Source organism: Esox lucius, chromosome 4 (assembly GCF_011004845.1).
Source record: "Esox lucius isolate fEsoLuc1 chromosome 4, fEsoLuc1.pri, whole genome shotgun sequence".
Lineage (NCBI taxonomy): Eukaryota > Metazoa > Chordata > Actinopteri > Esociformes > Esocidae > Esox > Esox lucius.
The window spans coordinates 29,965,507-29,985,489 of record NC_047572.1 but is presented as its reverse complement, the minus strand read 5'-3'; the positions used below and the strand labels follow the sequence as shown (position 1 = coordinate 29,985,489).

General features: G+C 42.3%; 1 protein-coding gene across 5 annotated transcripts; it reads right to left on the bottom strand.

The window, feature by feature from the left end:
• Positions 1-919: 919 nt before the first annotated feature.
• LOC105009979 (adhesion G protein-coupled receptor E2) lies at positions 920-15,723 on the bottom strand. Of its 5 annotated transcripts, none has more exons than XM_034291805.1 (11): positions 15,615-15,723; positions 11,069-11,185; positions 5,917-6,039; positions 5,627-5,758; positions 5,475-5,512; positions 5,251-5,367; positions 4,493-4,658; positions 3,312-3,434; positions 1,904-2,085; positions 1,638-1,808; positions 920-1,279 (listed from the first exon to the last, which is right to left on the bottom strand). In XM_034291805.1, the coding sequence occupies exons 1-11, from the start codon at positions 15,628-15,630 to the stop codon at positions 1,124-1,126; spliced, it is 1,341 nt and encodes a 446-aa protein (XP_034147696.1). In that variant the 5' UTR covers positions 15,631-15,723; the 3' UTR covers positions 920-1,123. The 5 variants fall into 5 exon arrangements, with proteins under 5 accessions (XP_034147696.1, XP_034147697.1, XP_034147698.1 ...); XM_034291806.1 differs by having other exon boundaries at positions 920-1,276; XM_034291807.1 differs by having other exon boundaries at positions 1,650-1,808.
• Between the last annotated feature and the right edge of the window lie 4,260 nt (positions 15,724-19,983).

Below are 19,983 nucleotides of genomic sequence, written 5' to 3'. Positions count from 1 at the left end.
GTGGGGGTTCGGGGAGGTGGGGGGCGTCAGGGATTGAATGTTTTCTGCTGTCATTCACGTACAAAGGTGTGCCACAGGTTATTCTTTTCGGCAGAAGCTTTCATCTCTGCATTAAGTTCCTACTCTGCATGGTTCTGCTACAATTAATATAAACGTGTGGGTGGCAATTGGCAAATTAGTTTTGTCAAATTACTGTTACGGATTTTTACATTGTTTAAAAACAGCATAAACTTAATCTCAGCGTTTCCATACTGATCAAATACACCGTGAAGTCGTGAATTTCATATTTAAAAAAAATCTGTACTGATCGCTAAATTGATATGTATTTTGCCATAGAGACAAGACCTGCTTTTAAAGTTCTTCTACACAGTAGATGTTTTTTACATTCAATTATAAGACTTCTTATATCTGTATTTCTATGGTGTGATGGAAATTCCAATGTATCGACACTCGGAGTATGGAACACAGAGACAAAGTTCTCTTTGTACATTCGAACAGTTTTATTAACTATTATGCACATATGAGAGACGCGTCAACAGCTTACACACACATAATCGTCTGAGGAGTCTCTAACTCCATACATGAACAATCCGTATTTATTACATAGAAAAGGGGTGTGTTAAGATGCTGCCATCTGTTTACCCAAAGGGCGGGCTGTCCCCCCACCTTATCCTTCTCAACTCCTGAGGAGACACAATGTCTGGATAGTCAACAGAGACACTAAAGGATTATACAGATGTACGAGTACCCCTCTAATCCACCCGTGCCGGTCAAGGATGTCTCCTATTCAAACACCAGACCCCTCTCGGTATCTTTAACTAGTAACTCATTCATACATATATAGGATGACAAAGAATACATCCTTCTTCTAGGCAGAAATACCTAATAATCCTCTGATATTATACAGACGTGTGTCACAATCAAAGTACAGATTTACATACCAGCCAATAGAAAGACAGACATTTCTCAAATGCACCTTAGTTCAAAATTTCCATGACAATGGTTTATCGTTATACAACCAAAACAAGTGCTGGCTTTGGATGTCCTTGCAATCCAAGGGACAATGTTACAAATGGATCCAAAATAAAGCATTACATTACCACCCATTGTTCAAACCAATGTTTCATTTTCTAAAGAATTTCACATCAAGATGGTTGCGTCCTCGATGGCGTCTTCTGCTGGCAAAACGACACAGCAGGGTCAAGGTCAGGGATAGGACCACACAGGCCAGTGCCACGAGAATGCCCGCCCACATTACTCTCGAAAGCTGCCCTCCCTGCTGTCAAGAAATGACATGCATTAGACAAAACACCTGGCTGGCACCCTAAAAGCATCAAACTGTGTAACCAATGACGTTTCCTGGGGAAGCAAAAATTGGTCTCTGACAATTTTTTTACAATTCTGGGAACTTTCAATTTATTACCGAAAAAAACTTCAAATAGGATTTCAGAGAACCCTGTTGAAAGTTTCTACAATCAGGAGGGAATGAGCAGGAAATGTATAATGCTCCAACCTGGACTTTTATAAATCCATGAGCATGTACAAATACAGTAGTTCCTAGAATTGTGCCATCCTACCTGTTACACAGATATTTTACACAGACCCCCCCCCCCCCCCCCCATTTAGCGGAGCCTTACTGTTCTCATCACCTTTTCCTGTTGTAGTCCTTTTAGCAAAGAGAAAGTGCTGAGATGGTTACAGGAGCATAAAGTGTGGGTGGCATTTGTTATCACCAAGTTGCAGCCCTGCCTAGACCACGCCCCATTCTCTTCTGACCAATAAACACAGTCGGGGTCCTTGTCAGCGAACTAGGAGGTTTATGGGACATTAAAACATTGTTATTACCTTCTTATGTCACTGAAAAAGCATCAATACAAAACCTGTTCTGCTGAAAGTCAGAGACCATTTTAAATGGTGCTACCTCCAGGTGATGGAAGGTGAGGTTGATCGGTTGGTTCAGGTTTGTTGAGTTGGGGTTGCCAGTAGACACTATGACAGCATTGGATATGAGCTGCTGGGTCTGAGATGAGTTGCCGTTCAGAATATGCACATTCTTAAAGCTGACCAGGCTGACAAATGCAAACCCTGCAAACAAAACAAAAATTAGATAACGTGCTATACAACGTTTTTGAATGTGGGAATTTTACTAGATCCAGCCCTATCCCAGTCCATCATGCAGCTCTATGCTTTATTACTCGTGCCAACTTTCGTATAGCTCATCTTCCATACAATTTTGATTGGCTGGAACATTCTGATTCCTAGATGGGCCAAAACACTGGTTGATGATTTTAAATAGGGCTTCTCCCCTCAACATAACAATTGGGAAAAACAGCAGTTATCAGATACGCTCACAAGACTTGCAGGTACTAGAGAAACCAAGACTCTGAGTTAGGTAATACCGGTTTCAACTGCTATGCTCCATATTTATGGAATGCCGTGCATGGTCAAGTTATGTTTGAAACATTGGTGCCTATAAAGCATTTCAAGTGTCTGATAAAATAGTTCTTCACTGTGACATTTCTTTGCTTTTCTTAATGTGTGTGCTTCTTGTTGATTTGTTTCATTGTGTTTTCTTTCTGTCTTCTGTCTACTTTCTGGAATACAGGGCTCAGGTATGAACGAGACCTTGGTCTCAGCTTGATTTCCTTGTTAAAATTGGGGGGAAAACATCTGACCAGAAAACAGAAAAAACCTTTCATTGGTTGACTCAGTGGAGATGGAGGATGTTGCATTTTCAAATAGGTCGAATGCTCTGAGTATGTTTGACCAGGGTAAGTGCTTGTTACTAGCCTAAAACCTAGCCCTTATCCACTGAAACCTCACCACTTAACCTAACTTCAATTGAATGCCTTAAGAGATTGGATGTTAGCTCCTTCCTCCTCATTAAGACAACCAATCACATAACTGTCAGTACCGTGCATAGACCTTTCAAGAGGCATGCTGAAACTGAAAACAAATGGGCAGATTTGTCGTCTCACATGGACGGACGATGGCGATGTGTCGGAGAGCGTGATGCCGGACACCACATATCCATCGGAGTGCCTGACGTGTGTAACGGAGATGGGTGGGCACGTGTCAACTGGAAAGGGCACTATATGGCAAAGGGAAATGTGCTGTGCCCAGGTTGAGCCTTACCTGGGCACGCGCTTGCTTCCTGTAAATGTCTGTCAGATAAGCCTCCAATATGTTCAAATTATTACAATTTCCCGGTGCTAAACATTTGCCACTCTGAATATTGCCAGTGAACTCTTCAGTGTGTGCCTTTATTAACAACTAGAGTAGTGTGCAGTGATGCTATTAGATGAGGCTACCTGGGTAATTATTTTGATCTCCAACAGCAGTCTCCCAGGTAGTGTCAAGCTGAGCGTTCTCACTGGTCAGGCTGACTGGACCTGTAGGTTGAGTCTTGTTTCTGTTCACCAGTATATTGGCCTCTGTGATCCAAAACATGGGCGAATTCAAAACATGGACCAGATACCCCATTAACCAGAAAATGAACTGCATTTCCACCATCTATGTGATACATGGGTGGTCCCTTGCGGGACATTCAAAATGGTCTGTGAATCATTAGTGCTCAGTATGTGTGTTTAGCGTGTGTTCAGTGTGTGTGTTTAGCGTGTGTTCAGTGTGTGTGTTTGGCGTGTGTTCAGTGGGTGTGTTTAGCATGTGTTCAGTGTGTTTAGCGTGTGTTTAGCGTGTGTTCAGTGTGTGTGTGTTTAGCGTGTGTTCAGTGTGAGTGTTTAGCGTGTGTTCAGTGTGTGTGTTTAGCGTGAGTTCAGTGTGTGTGTTTAGCGTGAGTTCAGTGTGTTTAGCGTGTGTTCAGAGTGTGTTCAGTGTGTGTGTTTAGCATGTGTTTAATGTGTTCAGTTTGTGTTTAGTGTGTGTTCAGTGTGTGTGTTTAGCGTGTATTCAGTGTGTGTTTAGTGGGTGTGTTTAGCGTGTGTTCAGTGTGTTTAGCGTGTGTTCAGTGGGTGTGTTTAGCGTGTGTTCAGTGTGTTTAGCGTGTTTTCAGTGTGTTTAGCGTGTGTTCAGTGTGTGTTCTGTTTGTGTTTAGTGTGTGTTCAGTGTGTGTTCAGTGGGTGTGTTTAGCGTGTGTTCAGTGTGTTTAGCGTGTGTTCAGTGTGTGTTCAGTGTGTGTGTTTAGCGTGTGCTCAGTGTATTTAGTGTGTGTTCAGTGTGTGTGTTTAGCGTGTGTTCAGTGTGTGTGTTCAGTGTGTTCAGTGTGTGTGTTTAGCGTATGTTCAGTGTGTTTAGTGTGTGTTCAGAGTGTGTGTTTAGTGTGTGTTCAGAGTGTGTGTTTAGCGTGTGTTCAGTGTGTTTAGCGTGTGTTCAGTGTGTGTGTTTAGAGTGTGTTCAGAGTGTGTGTTTAGCGTGTGTTCAGTGTGTTTAGCGTGTGTTCAGTGTGTTTAGCGTGTGTTCAGTGGGTGTTTTTAGCGTGTGTTCAGTGTGTTTAGCATGTGTTTAGTGTGTGTTCAGATTGTGTGTGTGTAACCTGTATAGTTAGTCTCTATCCTGGCCGTCTTCTCTGTCAGCTGTGGAGCGATCAGTCTAATGAAATTTTCAACGGCCTCCAAAAAACTAGTCACATCACTGCCACCATGGGGACCACTGTTATTCTGGTGGTTCAGCTGAACAAGGTCAGTGGCATTAATCAATTCCTGGACAAAAGAGAAACAAAGTAAACAGATGACTAAAGAGAATGTTGGTCAGTAGGTGTGGGTTTTCCTGTCAGCACTTGAGATGGATATAACCAGACTGACTGAAAGGAGACGTATATAACCAGACTGACTGAAAGGAGATGTATATAACCAGACTGACTGACTGTCCCCTCAAAATAATTCAACACACAGCCATTAATGTCTAAACATCTGGCAACAAAAATTTCCAAATTGGGCCCAATCAGCCATTTTCCCTCCCCGGTGTCATTTGACTCGTTAGTGTTACAAGGTCTCTGGTGTGAATGGGGAGCAGGTGTGTTAAATTTGGTGTTATCGCTCTCACACTCCCTCATTCTGGTCACTGGAAGGTCAATATGGCACCTCATGACAAAGAAATCTCTGAGGATCTGAGAAAAGAAACTCAGTAGAATTGTTAAAATTGCTTCATGTTGTATTTATATTTTTGTTAAGTGTACTTGACCAGAAGTCACCTCAGAATATTAATACATGGAAAATCTATCATAGTCAGGACATGTGGTTGGTCCTATGACTATTGGAGGCTTGGAGTTAGGGTAAAGAAATGGTACCTTACTTTCAACAGTACATCTCCCCCCAATGGCGGTCCACTTGGTCCAGACATTGAAGAGTTCCTCAAACTCAAACAGTTTTTTCTCACCAGAGACATGAGATTGCCAAGGCCTGGAAGAGTCTGGGATTGGGGGGGGGGGGGTGGCATGTGTAGCAGTGGGGAAATACAACAGTTGAAACAACAAAATACACACCTTTCTAAATGTACTGTAAAATCAAAGGTTTTACCTTTCCAGGCCGCGCTTCTTGCGGGTCACAACTGAGCTCTGAAGTAAGAAAATGAAAAGGGTTTATCTCAGGTACTCTTCTACGTTAGCTACACAAGTCCATGAGAAGGGAATACATAAATCAGGACTGGTGGAATGGTGTCAGTCCCTCACCGACACATTTAGTTCCGTTTTGGCCATAGTTGGTCGACCCAGGTGAGCATTGACACCAGTAGCTGCCAATCAGGTTGTGGCAAAGCCCTTCGTTTCCACAGTAACGTTTCTCCTCCACACACTCGTTTATGTCTGAAAGAGAGTAGTGAGGAAACAACACAATTAAATGGATCCATGCAAGCAAGCACGGATGTGCAAACATGCATGCACACACAGAAACACACACACACACACACACACACATACACACACACAAATGCACACACACTCACTCATTACACAGTAATTACCAAAACACAGTCCAATGTTACTTTTGAACCCAGGAAGACAGTGACAGGAGTAGCTGCCATTGGTGTTGAGGCAAGTTGAATCTTCCCCACAGATTTGAGGATGAGCCGTACACTCGTCAACATCTGTATTGGACAAAACACAGAATACCAGCGCTAACAGAATGTTATGAGTCAGCAGAGTTCAGGTAAACGGTGAGAGGGATTGAAAACAGAAAAATAAGCAGTGAAAAGAGACAAATTGACTGTAACAAGAAGTTTCTCACACCTTCACACTATGTTCTTTTGCTGTCAGAGGCAGTCGCTCAACTTCCTGTGTTTGCATATGCAAACTTCCTGTGTTTTCACAATTATCTTAGGGACTAATCGTAAAGACCTGTCCCTTAGTGTGTCAAAATGATGAAAACGTTACACCCAGTATATCTCCAATGCCTCGAATGAATGATGTCCATAAACATTCGCGAAGCTTAATGAAGTGAAAAATATGCACAATATCAACTTGAAAATTAACCAGCGCATACTTTGTAAATGCGCCGCCGCACACACTTGTATGAGAATGACCCAAACACATTCCCTGTCCTACCTGAAACTCAGAAAAGGTAACTATTTTTACAATCTAATTTAAAATGGAGCCTACTTCACATTCAGATTTTCTGAATTATACAAACATATACTATTATCTTTATATCAACAATGTTTTTGTGCACATTTTTGCTATGTAGAATTAACTTAGTTTTATGGAGAACAACATAGTTTAGGCCAGAAGTCTTCAAAATAGACAAACTGTAACACAGTGTACCATAACACGTTTAAAACTAAACAGGTCCAGAGGGCTAGTATCATTTTTATCACTCACTTCTCATTCACCCTACTCTCCATCTCATCTCGCTGACTTTCTGCTTCTGGTTCAGACTCTTTGCTAAATGAGTGAAATAATACAATCACCCATACATAGTGGACATTCCCATAAAATAGAAATTGCAGTTTATTACAGAACTTGATGAAAAAACTATTAGTCTCTTAATAATGCCTAACGTATCCAGCAAATTTGTGCAAAGTTTCAGATATCAGCTGCTGTCTTTGTCTTGTTCCTGAGGTCATGCACTGCGGCAAAATATAATGACAACGCCACCCCATTTAGATTTTTTTAAATCAGAGCAATCTAAGATAGCCAGTGTTTTGTAACCCAATTCAAAGAACAAATGGAACAAGCAATCTCATTGCTGGGATGGATTGGACTTCTGTTAAACTGGCCACTAACTGTTAATATGTGCAGTAGGCTGTTCTAGCTAGCCTGTTCGGGATATTATATCGAAAAGCAGAGTTGTCAAAAGCAGAGTTGGGGAGTAACTGATTACAAAAAAACTGTAACTGTATTGCGCACCTCAGTTGTGTGTGTGTGATCATCATGCGCGAAAACGTGAACGCGCATTTGCAGTATAGTGACTGATGAAGCGCTAGTTTAATTGGTAAAAACACTGTGTATCGATATGACTCATTTAAAGGTGTTTTAGTTATACTCTACGCATCTAGGCGATAGGCCTACCTATTATATATTAGTTCAAGAGTTATATTTTATATAGTTCAAGTTTCTAGGTTTATTTGTCAAATGCACCGAACAACACAGCCGAGAAGAATTGCACTGAAAAATTCAGACAGGAATTGTTTTTAAGATTAGGCAACTGTTTGTTAGATAGCTGTAACATGGGCTGCCTTCAGGATAAAACATTATATGGAATTAATCATGATATTTAAGGAGAAAGGGTGTGTTGGGAAGCATTCTGTTCATACAGATAGGCCATGTGAATTGCTTGCATTGCATCTCAGACTATTGCATCCATTGGTTATTATTGGCTGCTGATGACATTGATTTCAAACTAAGAGTGCAGGTGTATAATCACAGTTTATTTCTATAATTAGAGATTTCATAATCAATTGCTGGTGGCCCTTATAATCATGTTACGTTCGTGCGGGTAAAACTTTTTTGTGTGCAGGTGTTCACGATTGCAAACATGCGTTCGCATGCTTGGGGTTTCTGCACTATTTTGACAATGATTATGGTTGTGGTGCAAAACATCAGACTACTGTATTTATGTACGCGCGAAAAGCTACGGATATCTTGATTTTTATAAACAACAATGTCAATACTGTTTTTGAGAAATTGCCATTTATTTGTCAACAATATTTTGAGGCAATTAGAAACATGAATAAAACAAATAACACACCCTTCGATTTTGGGTTATGTTCAGATAAACAATCAATCAATCAAATTTATTTCTGGAAGACCGAGGGTTATTGGATTAATTGGAACGAATGAATATCTAACAGACCTTTAGCATGTAATGTGGAGATGTAGCCCAATCATATTGAAGTAGAAAGCAATGGTTTAGAAACCTTTTCCAAAGGCGCTGTACTAAACCAATAAGTTAAAATGCTAATTCCGTTTTTGGCCATCTATGTAAACTCTAACACTGACTGATTTCGCAAAGGGTGTTCAACTTGTTATAGGCTATTCCTATTTGTTTTCTAATGCCTCTTAATATGAAAGTCATATAAAAGTACAATGTGGTACAAAAAGTAACTTGTAACTGTAACAGATTACATTTAAAAAGTAACCTACCCAACCCTGGTCAAAAGTCCATCCATCCCACTTGTATTGTATTCCAATCGAAGTTCAAAATTCAAGTGAAATGGCCAACCACCTTCTCATTACCTTACTGATAAAGGTAAGTTTGTTTTTATACCATCCATATATAAGGCCAAATCAGGTCTGTCTGAGATCGGATCTCCCGCTTCAAGTTCTCTAATAGGACTCCAGTACAAAAGTACAATGTATAACTTGACATGGATTTCAAGAGAGATCTGTTTAATTCGTAAATGGAATGGATTTGGAAAGTGGGCTGACCAGGCTTTGAAATAGGGAGCAGGGGAGAAAGAAACACACCAACATGCACAATGATATAGCCCGCATTATCACAATAATAAATTATTGGGGGTACAAATCAAGGTGATGGACGATTTACGGGCTAGAAGAAAAAGGATGGACAAGATGGCTAATTTAGCACCCTATGTTGAGTAAGGAGAAAAAGGTTGGTAAAACTATTTCTTATTAAGAAGTATTCCTTTGTAACAAGTATTTCTTTCATTTGTTGTGGGCCAGATACAGTGGGGAGGACAAGTATTTCATACACTGCCGATTTTGACGGTTTTCCCACTTACAAAGCATGTCATTTTTATCATAGGTACTCTTCAACTGTGAGTGATCTAAAACAATCTAAAACTAAAATCCAGAAAATCACATTGTATGATTTTTAAGTAATTCATTATCATTTTATTGCATGACATAAGTATTTGATACATCAGAAAAGCAGAACTTAATATTTGGTACAGAAACCTTTGTTTGCAATTACAGAGATCATACATTTCCTGTAGTTCTTGACCAGGTTTGCACACACTGCAGCAGGGATTTTGGCCCACTCCTCCATACAGACATTCTCCAGATCCTTCAGGTTTCAGGGCTGTCGCTGGGCAATACAGACTTTCAGCTCCCTCCATAGATTTTCTATTGGGTTCAGGTCTGGAGACTGGCTAGGCCACTCCAGGACCTTGAGATGCTTCTTACGGAGCCACTCCTTAGTTGCCCTGGCTGTGTGTTTCGCGTCATTGTCATGCTGGAAGACCCAGCCACGACCCATCTTCAATGCTCTTACTGAGGGAAGGAGGTTGTTGGTCAGGATCTCACGATACATGGCCCCATCCATCCTCCTCTCAATACAGTGCAGTCGTCCTGTCCCCTTTGCAGAAAAGCATCCCCAAAGAATGATGTTTCCACCTCCATGCTTCACGGTTGGGATGGTGTTCTTGGGGTTGTACTCATTCTTCTTCTTCCTCCAAACACGGCGAGTGGAGTTTAGACCAAAAAGCTCTATTTATGTCTCATCAGACCACATGAAACTTCAGACGGGCCTGTACATGCACTGGCTTGAGCAGTGGGACCTTGTGTGCGCTGCAGGATTTTAATCCATGATGGCGTAGTGTGTTACTAATGGTTTTCTTTGAGACTGTGGTCCCAGCTCTCTTCAGGTCATTGACCAGGTCCTGCCATGCAGATCTGGGCTGATCCCTCACCTTCCTCATGATCATTGATGCCCCACAAGGTGAGATCTTGCATGGAGCCCCATACCAGGGATATTGACTGTCATCTTGAACTTCTTCCATTTTCTAATAATTGCACCAACAGTTGTTGGCTTCTCACCAAGCTGCTTGCCTATTGTCCTGTAGCCCATCCCAGCCTTGTGCAGGTCTACAATTTTATCCCTGATGTCCTTACACAGCTCTCTGGTCTTGGCCATTGTGGAGAAGTTGGAGTCTGTTTGATTGAGTGTGTGGACAGGTGTCTTTTATACAGGTAACGAGTTCAAACAGGTGCAGTTAATACAGGTAATGAGTGGAGAACAGGAGGGCTTCTTAAAGAAAAACTAACAGGTCTGTGAGAGCCGCAATTCTTACTGGTTGGTAGGTGATCAAATACTTATGTCATGCAATAAAATGCAAATTAATTATTTAAAATCATACAACGTGATTTTCTGGATTTTTGTTTCTCCCAGTTGTCTCTCCCAGTTGAAGTGTACCTATGATAAAAATTACAGACCTCTACATGCTTTGTAATTAGGAAAACCTGCAAAATCGGCAGTGTATCAAATACTTGTTCTCCCCACTGTATGTGTTGTCATTCAGCATGGATGTCATGCTAGCATGTGGAGAAAAAGATGGCAATGTTCACTTTTAGTGATATTTTATTAGGGGACCAAATACCATAGGTATGGGTACCCTATTGTTGTTGTTGGTTTTATTATATTATTATTATGATTCTTTTTTTCCAGGCACTGACTGGTCCCCACTGATTTGGGGTTGAACCGTACACTCGTCAATATCTGCATGAGACAGAACACAGCACAAGATGTACATACCAGCTCTGACATAATGTCACAAATCTGCAGAGTCAATGTAGACCGTGAGAGAAATGCAACAGAGAAAGAAGACACTCCTGAGAGAGAGAAGGAGAGAATGTGTGTGTGTGTGTGTGTGTGTGTGTGTGTGTGTTGAAAAATGAGATTGGTGATCTCTGACAGAATTTAAATAAGATTATACTGACCAACACATGATCCATTGGCATCATATCTCATGCCAGGATCACATTGACAGTAGTAGCTTCCCAGGGTGTTGACGCACTTTCCTTTGGGACAGACACCCGGATTGCACTCGTTTATATCTACATCAGATGGAACAAACAGGGAATTAAGAAAGAATTGTAAATGTCACGGAAGGCAACTAAGACTACACTTTGATTCATTTTCCATTAATTAATTACTCAACTTTTGTCTAGTATTTCTGAGTTAGTGTTTGTTGTTATAATAATTTGCAGTGATTTAATGTGTAAATTGTTTTAGTTTGGCGGCATGGTATTGTGTGTATGGGTTGGTCATATGAGTTGTTTTGGGTTTGTACGCATGTGTTTTGTTTTTGGTGGCATGGACTTTGTTTTTGTTGCAGTTTTGACAGCTCTTGGTTTGCCACGCCCACTCCGCTTGATCCACATCTGCCTTCAACTAACGCAGCTAATGAGACTGCTGCAATGATTGGCCGAGCAGCGAATTAAAGGATATTTGAAATCCTAGCGAGGGAACAGGGGAGAACGAACGACAGAGGGAACGGACCAGCCCAAACTAGAGAAAACCCACTGCCTGCGGGGTACAGCCAGTGGATCGCTGGAGATCACACAAATAGCGATTTGTTGGACATCAGGCGAGTACCTGTTTTATGCGCTCTGTCAAATCAAGTCTTGTAAAAGGCCGATCTGGGGTGCTCTCTTTTCCTCTCTTCTCTCCCCTGTCAAGAGGGCCTGGCGACGGAAGACTGCGACTTCATTAAACGAGCCCGGCTTTGTACTCTGCTAGTTTGTGCCCACCCTTAAAGAGACAGTACCGACGTCTACAGCTCTGCCTCTTTGACCCTGGAATCCCGGAGGTCCGTTTTAAGAATGTTTTAAATATTGTGGCTATAGACTTTGTTCACCATTTTTTTGAGTAACTTTTTATATATTTATTAATAAATTGTTCCAAGTGAATTATTGGTCTGTGTGTGTGTGGCAAAATCCAGAATAGAACCAGATTCAGTTCCCTAGGCTAGTGTAACCCTAGGTGGTGACATTTTTGGCGTTGTCGGCAGGGTTCTGGTTTGCCTCACACACAGAAGGGAATATGGATGGACAAGAGGAGACGGTACCACCTACTACCAATATGGCTTGGCCTTGGTTTATGGGAGTACCATGTGGAAATTCAGTGGAAAAAAGGGAGTAATGAGCTATGGCGATTGGGTTGACCAAATGAAAGCCCTCTTATGGGCCCAGGGCCTGTCAGAACAACAGAAAGTGGACTTCCTGTTAAGTGCTATAGAGGGGGATGCAAAACGGGAAGTGCTGTTACTGGAAGAGAGAGATAGACAAACCACTAAGGACATTTTTAGGATTTTATTTGGTTTATATGGTGACTGCGCATCAGTGGCTGATTTACGGATGAGATTTTTTTATATCAAGCAGGGGGCAGGAGAAACATTGGGAGCTTTTATCCTCAGATTACGGGAAGCCTTTCAGAGGTGGAAAAGAGGAGAGCCTAATGGGTCAGCCCATGAAGAATCTACGATCCGTGACCATCTGCTCCTGAGCCTTCACTCCGGCCCTCTAAAAAAGGAACTACATCGTCAGGTGCGTAGGAACCCCGATATGTCCTTCGCAGAGTTGGTGCAGGAGGCAAAGGAACTGGAGAAAGAGGGCTGGAACGATGAGGAGGATAACATGGCAAGACAAGTGACCTCTACTGCCCTGCCTCCAATTAATACATTCACCCAGTGGAAGGAGCAGACCCGTACTGAGTTGTTACAATTGGTCTCGGAGCTGGGGAAGACTCTGCGTGAAGAATTACGGGATAACGGCAGCTAAACTCCCCCACTACTCCCCGGTTCTCTGAGCCTCAGCGACCGCGTCGTCAGCTACAATGGGATGATCAAGGCCGCCCTATCTGCCTCCAGTGTGGACAAGCGGGCCATATGCGCAGAGTGTCCCTGCCTGGCTAGGGAGACTAGACCTTCTTTAAACCGGAACACCCGGCCACTGTAGGGCGAGTGGACGGGGTAAGCAATGAACCAGTGGAGCAACTGCGACCGGTCTTTGTAGGGGAATGCCCTGGAGTGGAGGTGATTGCTGGAGGTGTGACGTTGCCATGTCTATTGGATACGGGCTCACAGGAATGCTCGACTACCAGTGGACCTGCTCCTCGGGGCTCCAGGAAGGATGAAGGGGGAGTTGCCAGGGGACTGGGTGCGGATGCACCACTAGAAGCTGGAGAGGGCTTATGGGACCGTGACTAGGAAGGCTCAACAGAGGCAAAGCTGGGATAAAGGACGCTATGACATCCGCGCCCGGACTACACCATTACTACCAGGGGAATGGGTACTTTTAAGGAACTTCCGTTGGAGGACGCAGGGCAAGTTGACACCTAGATGGCAATCCCACCCCTTTGTTATCGTGGGAGCCTGGTCTCCAACTAGCCCGGCTTATAGAATTAGACCGGAAGGTCGAGAGGGGCCCGAATGTACGATTCATCGCAATAATCTAAGGCCACGTCCAAATTTCCTAGGGCCAGGGATATCGGCTCCAATGGACACCTTAGAGGTATGTCAAGGGCACCCGGACCCCCCCCCCCCCCCCTTTGTTTCCCATTAGACCTCAACCAGATGTGGCTGTGGAGCGTGAGTCGGAGAGCACAGCGCCCCCTGTGATACCGGCAAGGCGGTCGGGATTTGGAGAACCTGACAGTTCCCCAGCATCAGCCGAGCAGAATGATGTGGAGCCGAACATCCAGGGGGCCCCAAGTGTACCGGTGGAAACCGAAGTGCTGGGGGACGGGAACCCCACCGACACCACAATGAGCCAGGAGCAAATGCAGGGCAGGGGGCAGCCCCGGAAATCAGTTAGGGCCAACTTTGGGGTGAAACCTAGCCGGTACGATCATTAGTGGAGGTTGTCGGGACGACTACCTATCAAGTGGGGGGGGGGGGGGTCACGGAAGGCAACTAAGACTACACTTTGATTCATTCTCCATTAATTAATTACTCAACTTTTGTCTAGTATTTCTGAGTTAGTGTTTGTTGCTATAATAATTTGCAGTGTTTTAATGTGTAACTTGTTTTAGTTTGGCGGCATGGTATTGTGTGTATGGGTTGGTCATATGAGTTGTTTTGGGTTTGTACGCATGTGTTTTGTTTTTGGTGGCATGGACTTTGTTTTTGTTGCAGTTTTGACAGCTCTTGGTTTGCCACGCCCACTCCGCTTGATCCACATCTGCCTTCAACTAACGCAGCTAATGAGACTGCTGCAATGATTGGCCGAGCAGCGAATTAAAGGATATTTGAAATCCTAGCGAGGGAACAGGGGAGAACGAACGACAGAGGGAACAGGACCAGCCCAAACTAGAGAGAACCCACTGCCTGCGGGGTACAGCCAGTGGATCGCTGGAGATCACACAAATAGCGATTTGTTGGACATCAGGCGAGTACCTGTTTTATGCGCTCTGTCAAATCAAGTCTTGTAAAAGGCCGATCTGGGGAGCTCTCTTTTCCTCTCTTCTCTCCCCCGTCAAGAGGGCCTGGCGACGGAAGACTGCGACTTCATTAATCGAGCCCGGCTTTGTACTCTGCTAGTTTGTGCCCACCCTTAAAGAGACAGTACCGACGTCTACAGCTCTGCCTCTTTGACCCTGGAATCCCGGATGTCCGTTTTAAGAATGTTTTAAATATTGTGGATATAGACTTTGTTCACCATTTTTTGAGTAACTTTTTATATATTTATTAATAAATTGTTCCAAGTGAATTATTGGTCTGTGTGTGTGGCAAAATCCAGAATAGAACCAGATTCAGTTCCCTAGGCTAGTGTAACCCTAGGTGGTGACATAAACATTACACATTAAGTGAGCAGTAACACAACATTATGAAATGATATCCCACTTTAAGTGTGGAATGTTCCAAGTTGTAATTAGTGATGATCATTACTAGTGAATCAGATAAGCGTTAAAGTGAAGAACCAAAGTGGCTCATAAGTATAAGTTTTACGCATATTATGTTTACAACATGAAATCAAAATGGATTTAGATGGATAAGTTTCTTCCGACTTTATACATCAAGCCACAGCATTATTTGCCCGAACGCTAATGCAGTCAATTATTTACTGTTTCGTATTTGTGATCAGTTTACAACAATTTGTAAGTTTAATTTTTCACTTTGACATTATGTACTATTTTTGAGCCGATCAGTGGTAAAAACCTCTGATTAAATACATTTTGATTACAGGTGGTGTCCTGTTTCAGCCCAAGGGGTAAATAACAGCTGAATCATAATGTCATTTGGGCGCAAGAGTTCAGAGAAACGCCTTATCGCACTCTAACTATGGACCAACAAACGTTCTGCATTTTTGAATTGTGACCCTCATGATTTAGACCCGAGGACACCAGGTGGGTACAGTTAATAATCAGGTAGGAAAGAAGACAAGCAAGACCTGACCCTTTGCAGGGAATGAGTTGAATAACCTTAGAAAATGTAGACCACACACTCTACATCAGAAGAGCCAAGAACCATTGTATTTCTCTTACCTTCACACTTGTCCATCTTGGAGGATTTGTAGGTGAAACCGACGGAACACTTGCACTTGAAGGTGCCACTCTCATTTACGCATGTTGCATGTTGCCCACAAGCGACATCGACACACGTTTTGTTGTCTAATAGTGAGAGTGAGGACAGAGGAAAATCTGACAGAGGATAGTATAAGTGGCGGAGAGAGAAACCTGATGGAATTGTGCATGGTGACCAAAAAGAGTGAACATCCTTGATAAATGTCACACTATAAATACAATTGTACAGAGCTACACTTATTGTACATACTGTAATAACATTCAGAGTTGTATTTTCCATATGTGTTGAAGCAAGTTCTGTTTCTACAGACGTAATTCTCATTTAGGCACCCATCTACGTTCTTGTGAAGAGGTAGATACACCCCATGGAAAGTTGTCTTTTTTAAGACAACCTTTATCATGTTCATTGATAAAGGTAACCCAATTTACCAAATCACAAAAAAGATGTTGAAACCATATATTGAATAAAAAATCAACAGAAATGCAATTTCTGTACATGGAAAATGTACTACACCCCATCATGTGCCATCAAATAAAATGGCAATAATTCGATAGTTGCACGTTATTCCAAAAGTCATTAGAGAGTAACCTGGGAGGGAGCAGCCTTCTGTTTATTAGAAACCTATGCTGGTTTGGTCTTAATCATATGGCTGTGTGGTGACTCTGGTTTGGTCTTAACCATATGGCTGTGGTGACTCTGGTTTGGTCTTAACCATATGGCTGTGGTGACACATCCTGCAGAGACCAAAAGGCCTGTTTCAGGCGCATTGAATCCCATGAGGCTGGGAGAAGTTACAAAGACAAGTACATCATTCCACTGTCTGAAGGGTAATCTGCAAATGGAGGAATGTACAGACCACTGGCAATCTACAAAGACAGGTCATCCAACCAAATTCAAGGGCTTACTGAAATATTCCTATAGAAGTCACTAAGAACTCCTGGGTAACATCAAGGCATCTACAGGCCTGTCTTGCCACTGTCAATGCTGAAGGGCACAAGTCAACAGTCAGAAAGAGACGGCACAAATTTGGCCTACATAGAAAATCAAGAAAGAAGAAGCCTCTGTTCTAAAAATGCCACTGGCATATACTATCAGACAACACCCAAAACTACTGGAACAAGGTGCTCTGGACACATTAGTCAAAGGTGAGGTATTTGGGCACAATACCAGGCGCCATGTTTGCCAAAAATAGAACACTGTCTTTGTATGAAAGAACCTCATACCAGTTGTAAAGCATGGAGAATTTGGCTCTGCGGTTTGGAGCGCTATGGGCACGGACAACTTGTCATCATGAAATCAGGCATGAATATTGTACCAGAGCATTCTTGAGGAGAATGTGAGGACATCTGTCAAAAAGCTGAGGCTGAACCAAACATCTTGCAAATAGACAATGTCCCAGAACACACATGCAAAGCTACAACAGAGTGGCTAAAAAAGAAGAAAATTGACGGTTATGGAATGGCAGAGCCCAAGCCCAGATCTAAGTCCTACTGAAATGCTCGAATTTAGCCGTCCATGTATGAAAGCCTTAGGTTACTGGAAAAAAAAGTGTGTGCAACATTTCCTTTCAGTCAATGTAACAGACTGATTGATAGTTACAGGAAACGGCGACAGGAAGTTAGGCAACAATATTGTACTTATTTTTTCAGCACTTGTGATGAATAGATTACTGGTATAATCTTTCAGTGTAATTTGTTGAAATAGGATATCTTCATCTGTGTTGTAGTGAAAATTATATACTATCATTGTGTCCTAATAAGTTAAAAATAACTTTCCAGGGGGTGTACCTACTGTTACAAGAGCTGAACTTAGAATTAATAGAAATAATTCACTCAGCCTAGTAAGTCCACGTCTCTCTCACACACCAAACTTGTTCATGCATTTATAGTTTTTTCCCGGTCCATCTCAATAATATAACGAGCAGCTAGTCTTGTCTGGTTGTCCAAAAACATGACAACTTTTCCTTACCACCCTCATCAGGTTACCCCTGACCAATGGCTGTGTCCCCTCAACATAGTCTCTGTCCTCTTAAAGGAACCAATATTTGACACCTTCTACTGTACATCAAAAACTACAGACTGGCATCCCTTCTGTCTTCAGTTTCCAAGTCATTTGAGCATGCCGTCTCCAACCAACTGTCCTGTTTTCTTTCTCAGAACGATCTCCTTGATTCCAACCAGTTAGGCTTCAACACAGGCCACTTGCCCAAAACCGCTCTCCTCTATGTAGCAGAAGTTCATCACGATGCCCAAGCTAACTCACTCTCCTCTCTTCACATTCTCCCACGATCGATCCACTGCCTAAGAAAGTGTAACCCAGTCTACTCTCCACCCTTTCCAGGTGTCTCAAGCCCAGCACTCTTGGGTTGCTTCCTACCTGGCGGACCACTCCTACTAGGTGACATGTGTCTGTCCCACGGCCACTTACTATTGGCTCTGTTCTAGACCTGTCCTCTATGTGTATAAGGTCTCCTGGCTCTGTTATATCCCCAAATGGTCTCTCCTGTTATTGCTATGCACATTATATGTACATATGTAAGCTCAGCCTTTTTGTCTACTGGTTGTTAGGGTGATGCTGTCAGGCCAAAACGGGTCCCAGAGGATTTTGTGTTTTGTCATGTGTAACCCATGTCATTACAACTACTCTCATTGAGACCTGGAATCTCATGACTGACTAAGGTATGATAGTTATTCTACTTTAATATTATGCACATTTAAATGACATCTGTACGAAAAATGTAAGGTTTGAATAATGAGTTTGTAATTTAGAAAAGTCCTGGATTGCATCTTTAAGTGCTGAAGCAAAGAACTCCATATGAAAATATATATTGTTCATCATTATTACCAACACAAGTGGATGCGGGTGATGAAGTTAAGCCATTCAAACATCCAGTTCCTTCTGCACTATGGCTCTTGAGAAATGCTAAAAGACACAAGAAAATTACAAACATGAATATGCTATAGTTTACAAATGTTGTGTTGGTGAAAACAAAAATGAAAATAGACTGACCCAGAATCAGCAGAAATAGAAAAGCTCCCATGCTCTTTGACAGGTGAGTGACAGTAGTCCAAAACATCTCTCTCTCATGCTTTGTATCATCTACAGCCAATTCCGTTATTTCACTTTTTTATCAAGTTTAGCCACGTAGTTCCTCATTCCTGAGTAAGCTTGACAGACGTAGTTTACTGGCCACTCCCTTCATTTACTAACTTTCATTATACAATTGTGACATTTGTTTCTTAGGTAGCGCATGAGCTAATTAAATTCTCTGTAATCTTATGTGCACTCAGTTTCATTCTGGGACTTGACACGGACTGTTAGCTCCAGGTTCTCTTCCGTTGACACACAACTGATGATTGCCTGAGAAAAAGTAATGAACAGACAATACTGAAATGAATCTTTAGTCACTCAATCAATCAAATGTATTTATAAAGCCCTTTTTACATCAGCAGTTGTCACAAAGTGCTTTTACAAAACACCTGGCCTTAAACCTCTAGGAGCAAACAACAGTAGTGTTGAATTTCAGTGGCTAGGAAAAAATTTATCATTTTGTTCTGGTATTTGTATGCTTTCTTGATAGAGACTGGTGAAAGATGGTGGAGGTTGGAGGGAAAGGGCAGTAGCCTGGATTCAAACCCGTACTGCAGTGATATATTTCAATCAGGGGAGCGGCTTTGATCTCTGTACCACCTCGGCCACATCATTTTAGATTTTAGTTCAGCCTTTAATTTTATTACCATTGATGTTTTAGGGTTTCACACCCTTTGCCCCTGAAAGCTCTTCATCTAACACGTCTTCTTTAATGGTGACATCTCTTATATAAACCATGTGAAGCAGGGGAGACTGGGGATGTCAGTAACACTTTTTGTTTGAACTTTAGTTACTTAGTGGTTGTTCGTGCTAGACCTGTCAAAGTTTGATACTCGGAGTAAGGAACACAGAGACACTGTTCTCTTTGTACATTCTAAAAGTTTTATTAACTATTATGCACATATGAGAGACACGTCAACAGCTTACACACACATAATCGTCTGAGGAGTCTCTGACTCAATATAGCTCATTCAACCGTATATATCACATAGAAAAAGGGGTGTGGTAAGATGCTGCCATCGGTCTTGTCACAAGAGTTTACCCAAAGGGCGGGCTGTCCCCCCACCTTATCCTTCTCAACTCCTGAGGAGACACAATGTCTGGATAGTCAACAGAGACACTAAAGGATTATACAGATGTACGAGTACCCCTCTAATCCACCCGTGCCGGTCAAGGATGTCTCCTATTCAAACACCAGACCCCTCTCGGTATCTTTAACTAGTAACTCATTCATACATG

Excerpts from the sequence above, each read along its gene's own strand:
- LOC105009979 (XM_034291805.1), bottom strand. Across the intron at positions 5,513-5,626 it reads AAACGGAACTAAATGTGTCG|AGCTCAGTTGTGACCCGCAA; the intron begins GTGAGGGACTGA and ends TTCTTACTTCAG. Across the intron at positions 3,435-4,492 it reads GATAGAGACTAACTATACAG|AGGCCAATATACTGGTGAAC; the intron begins GTTACACACACA and ends TTTGGATCACAG.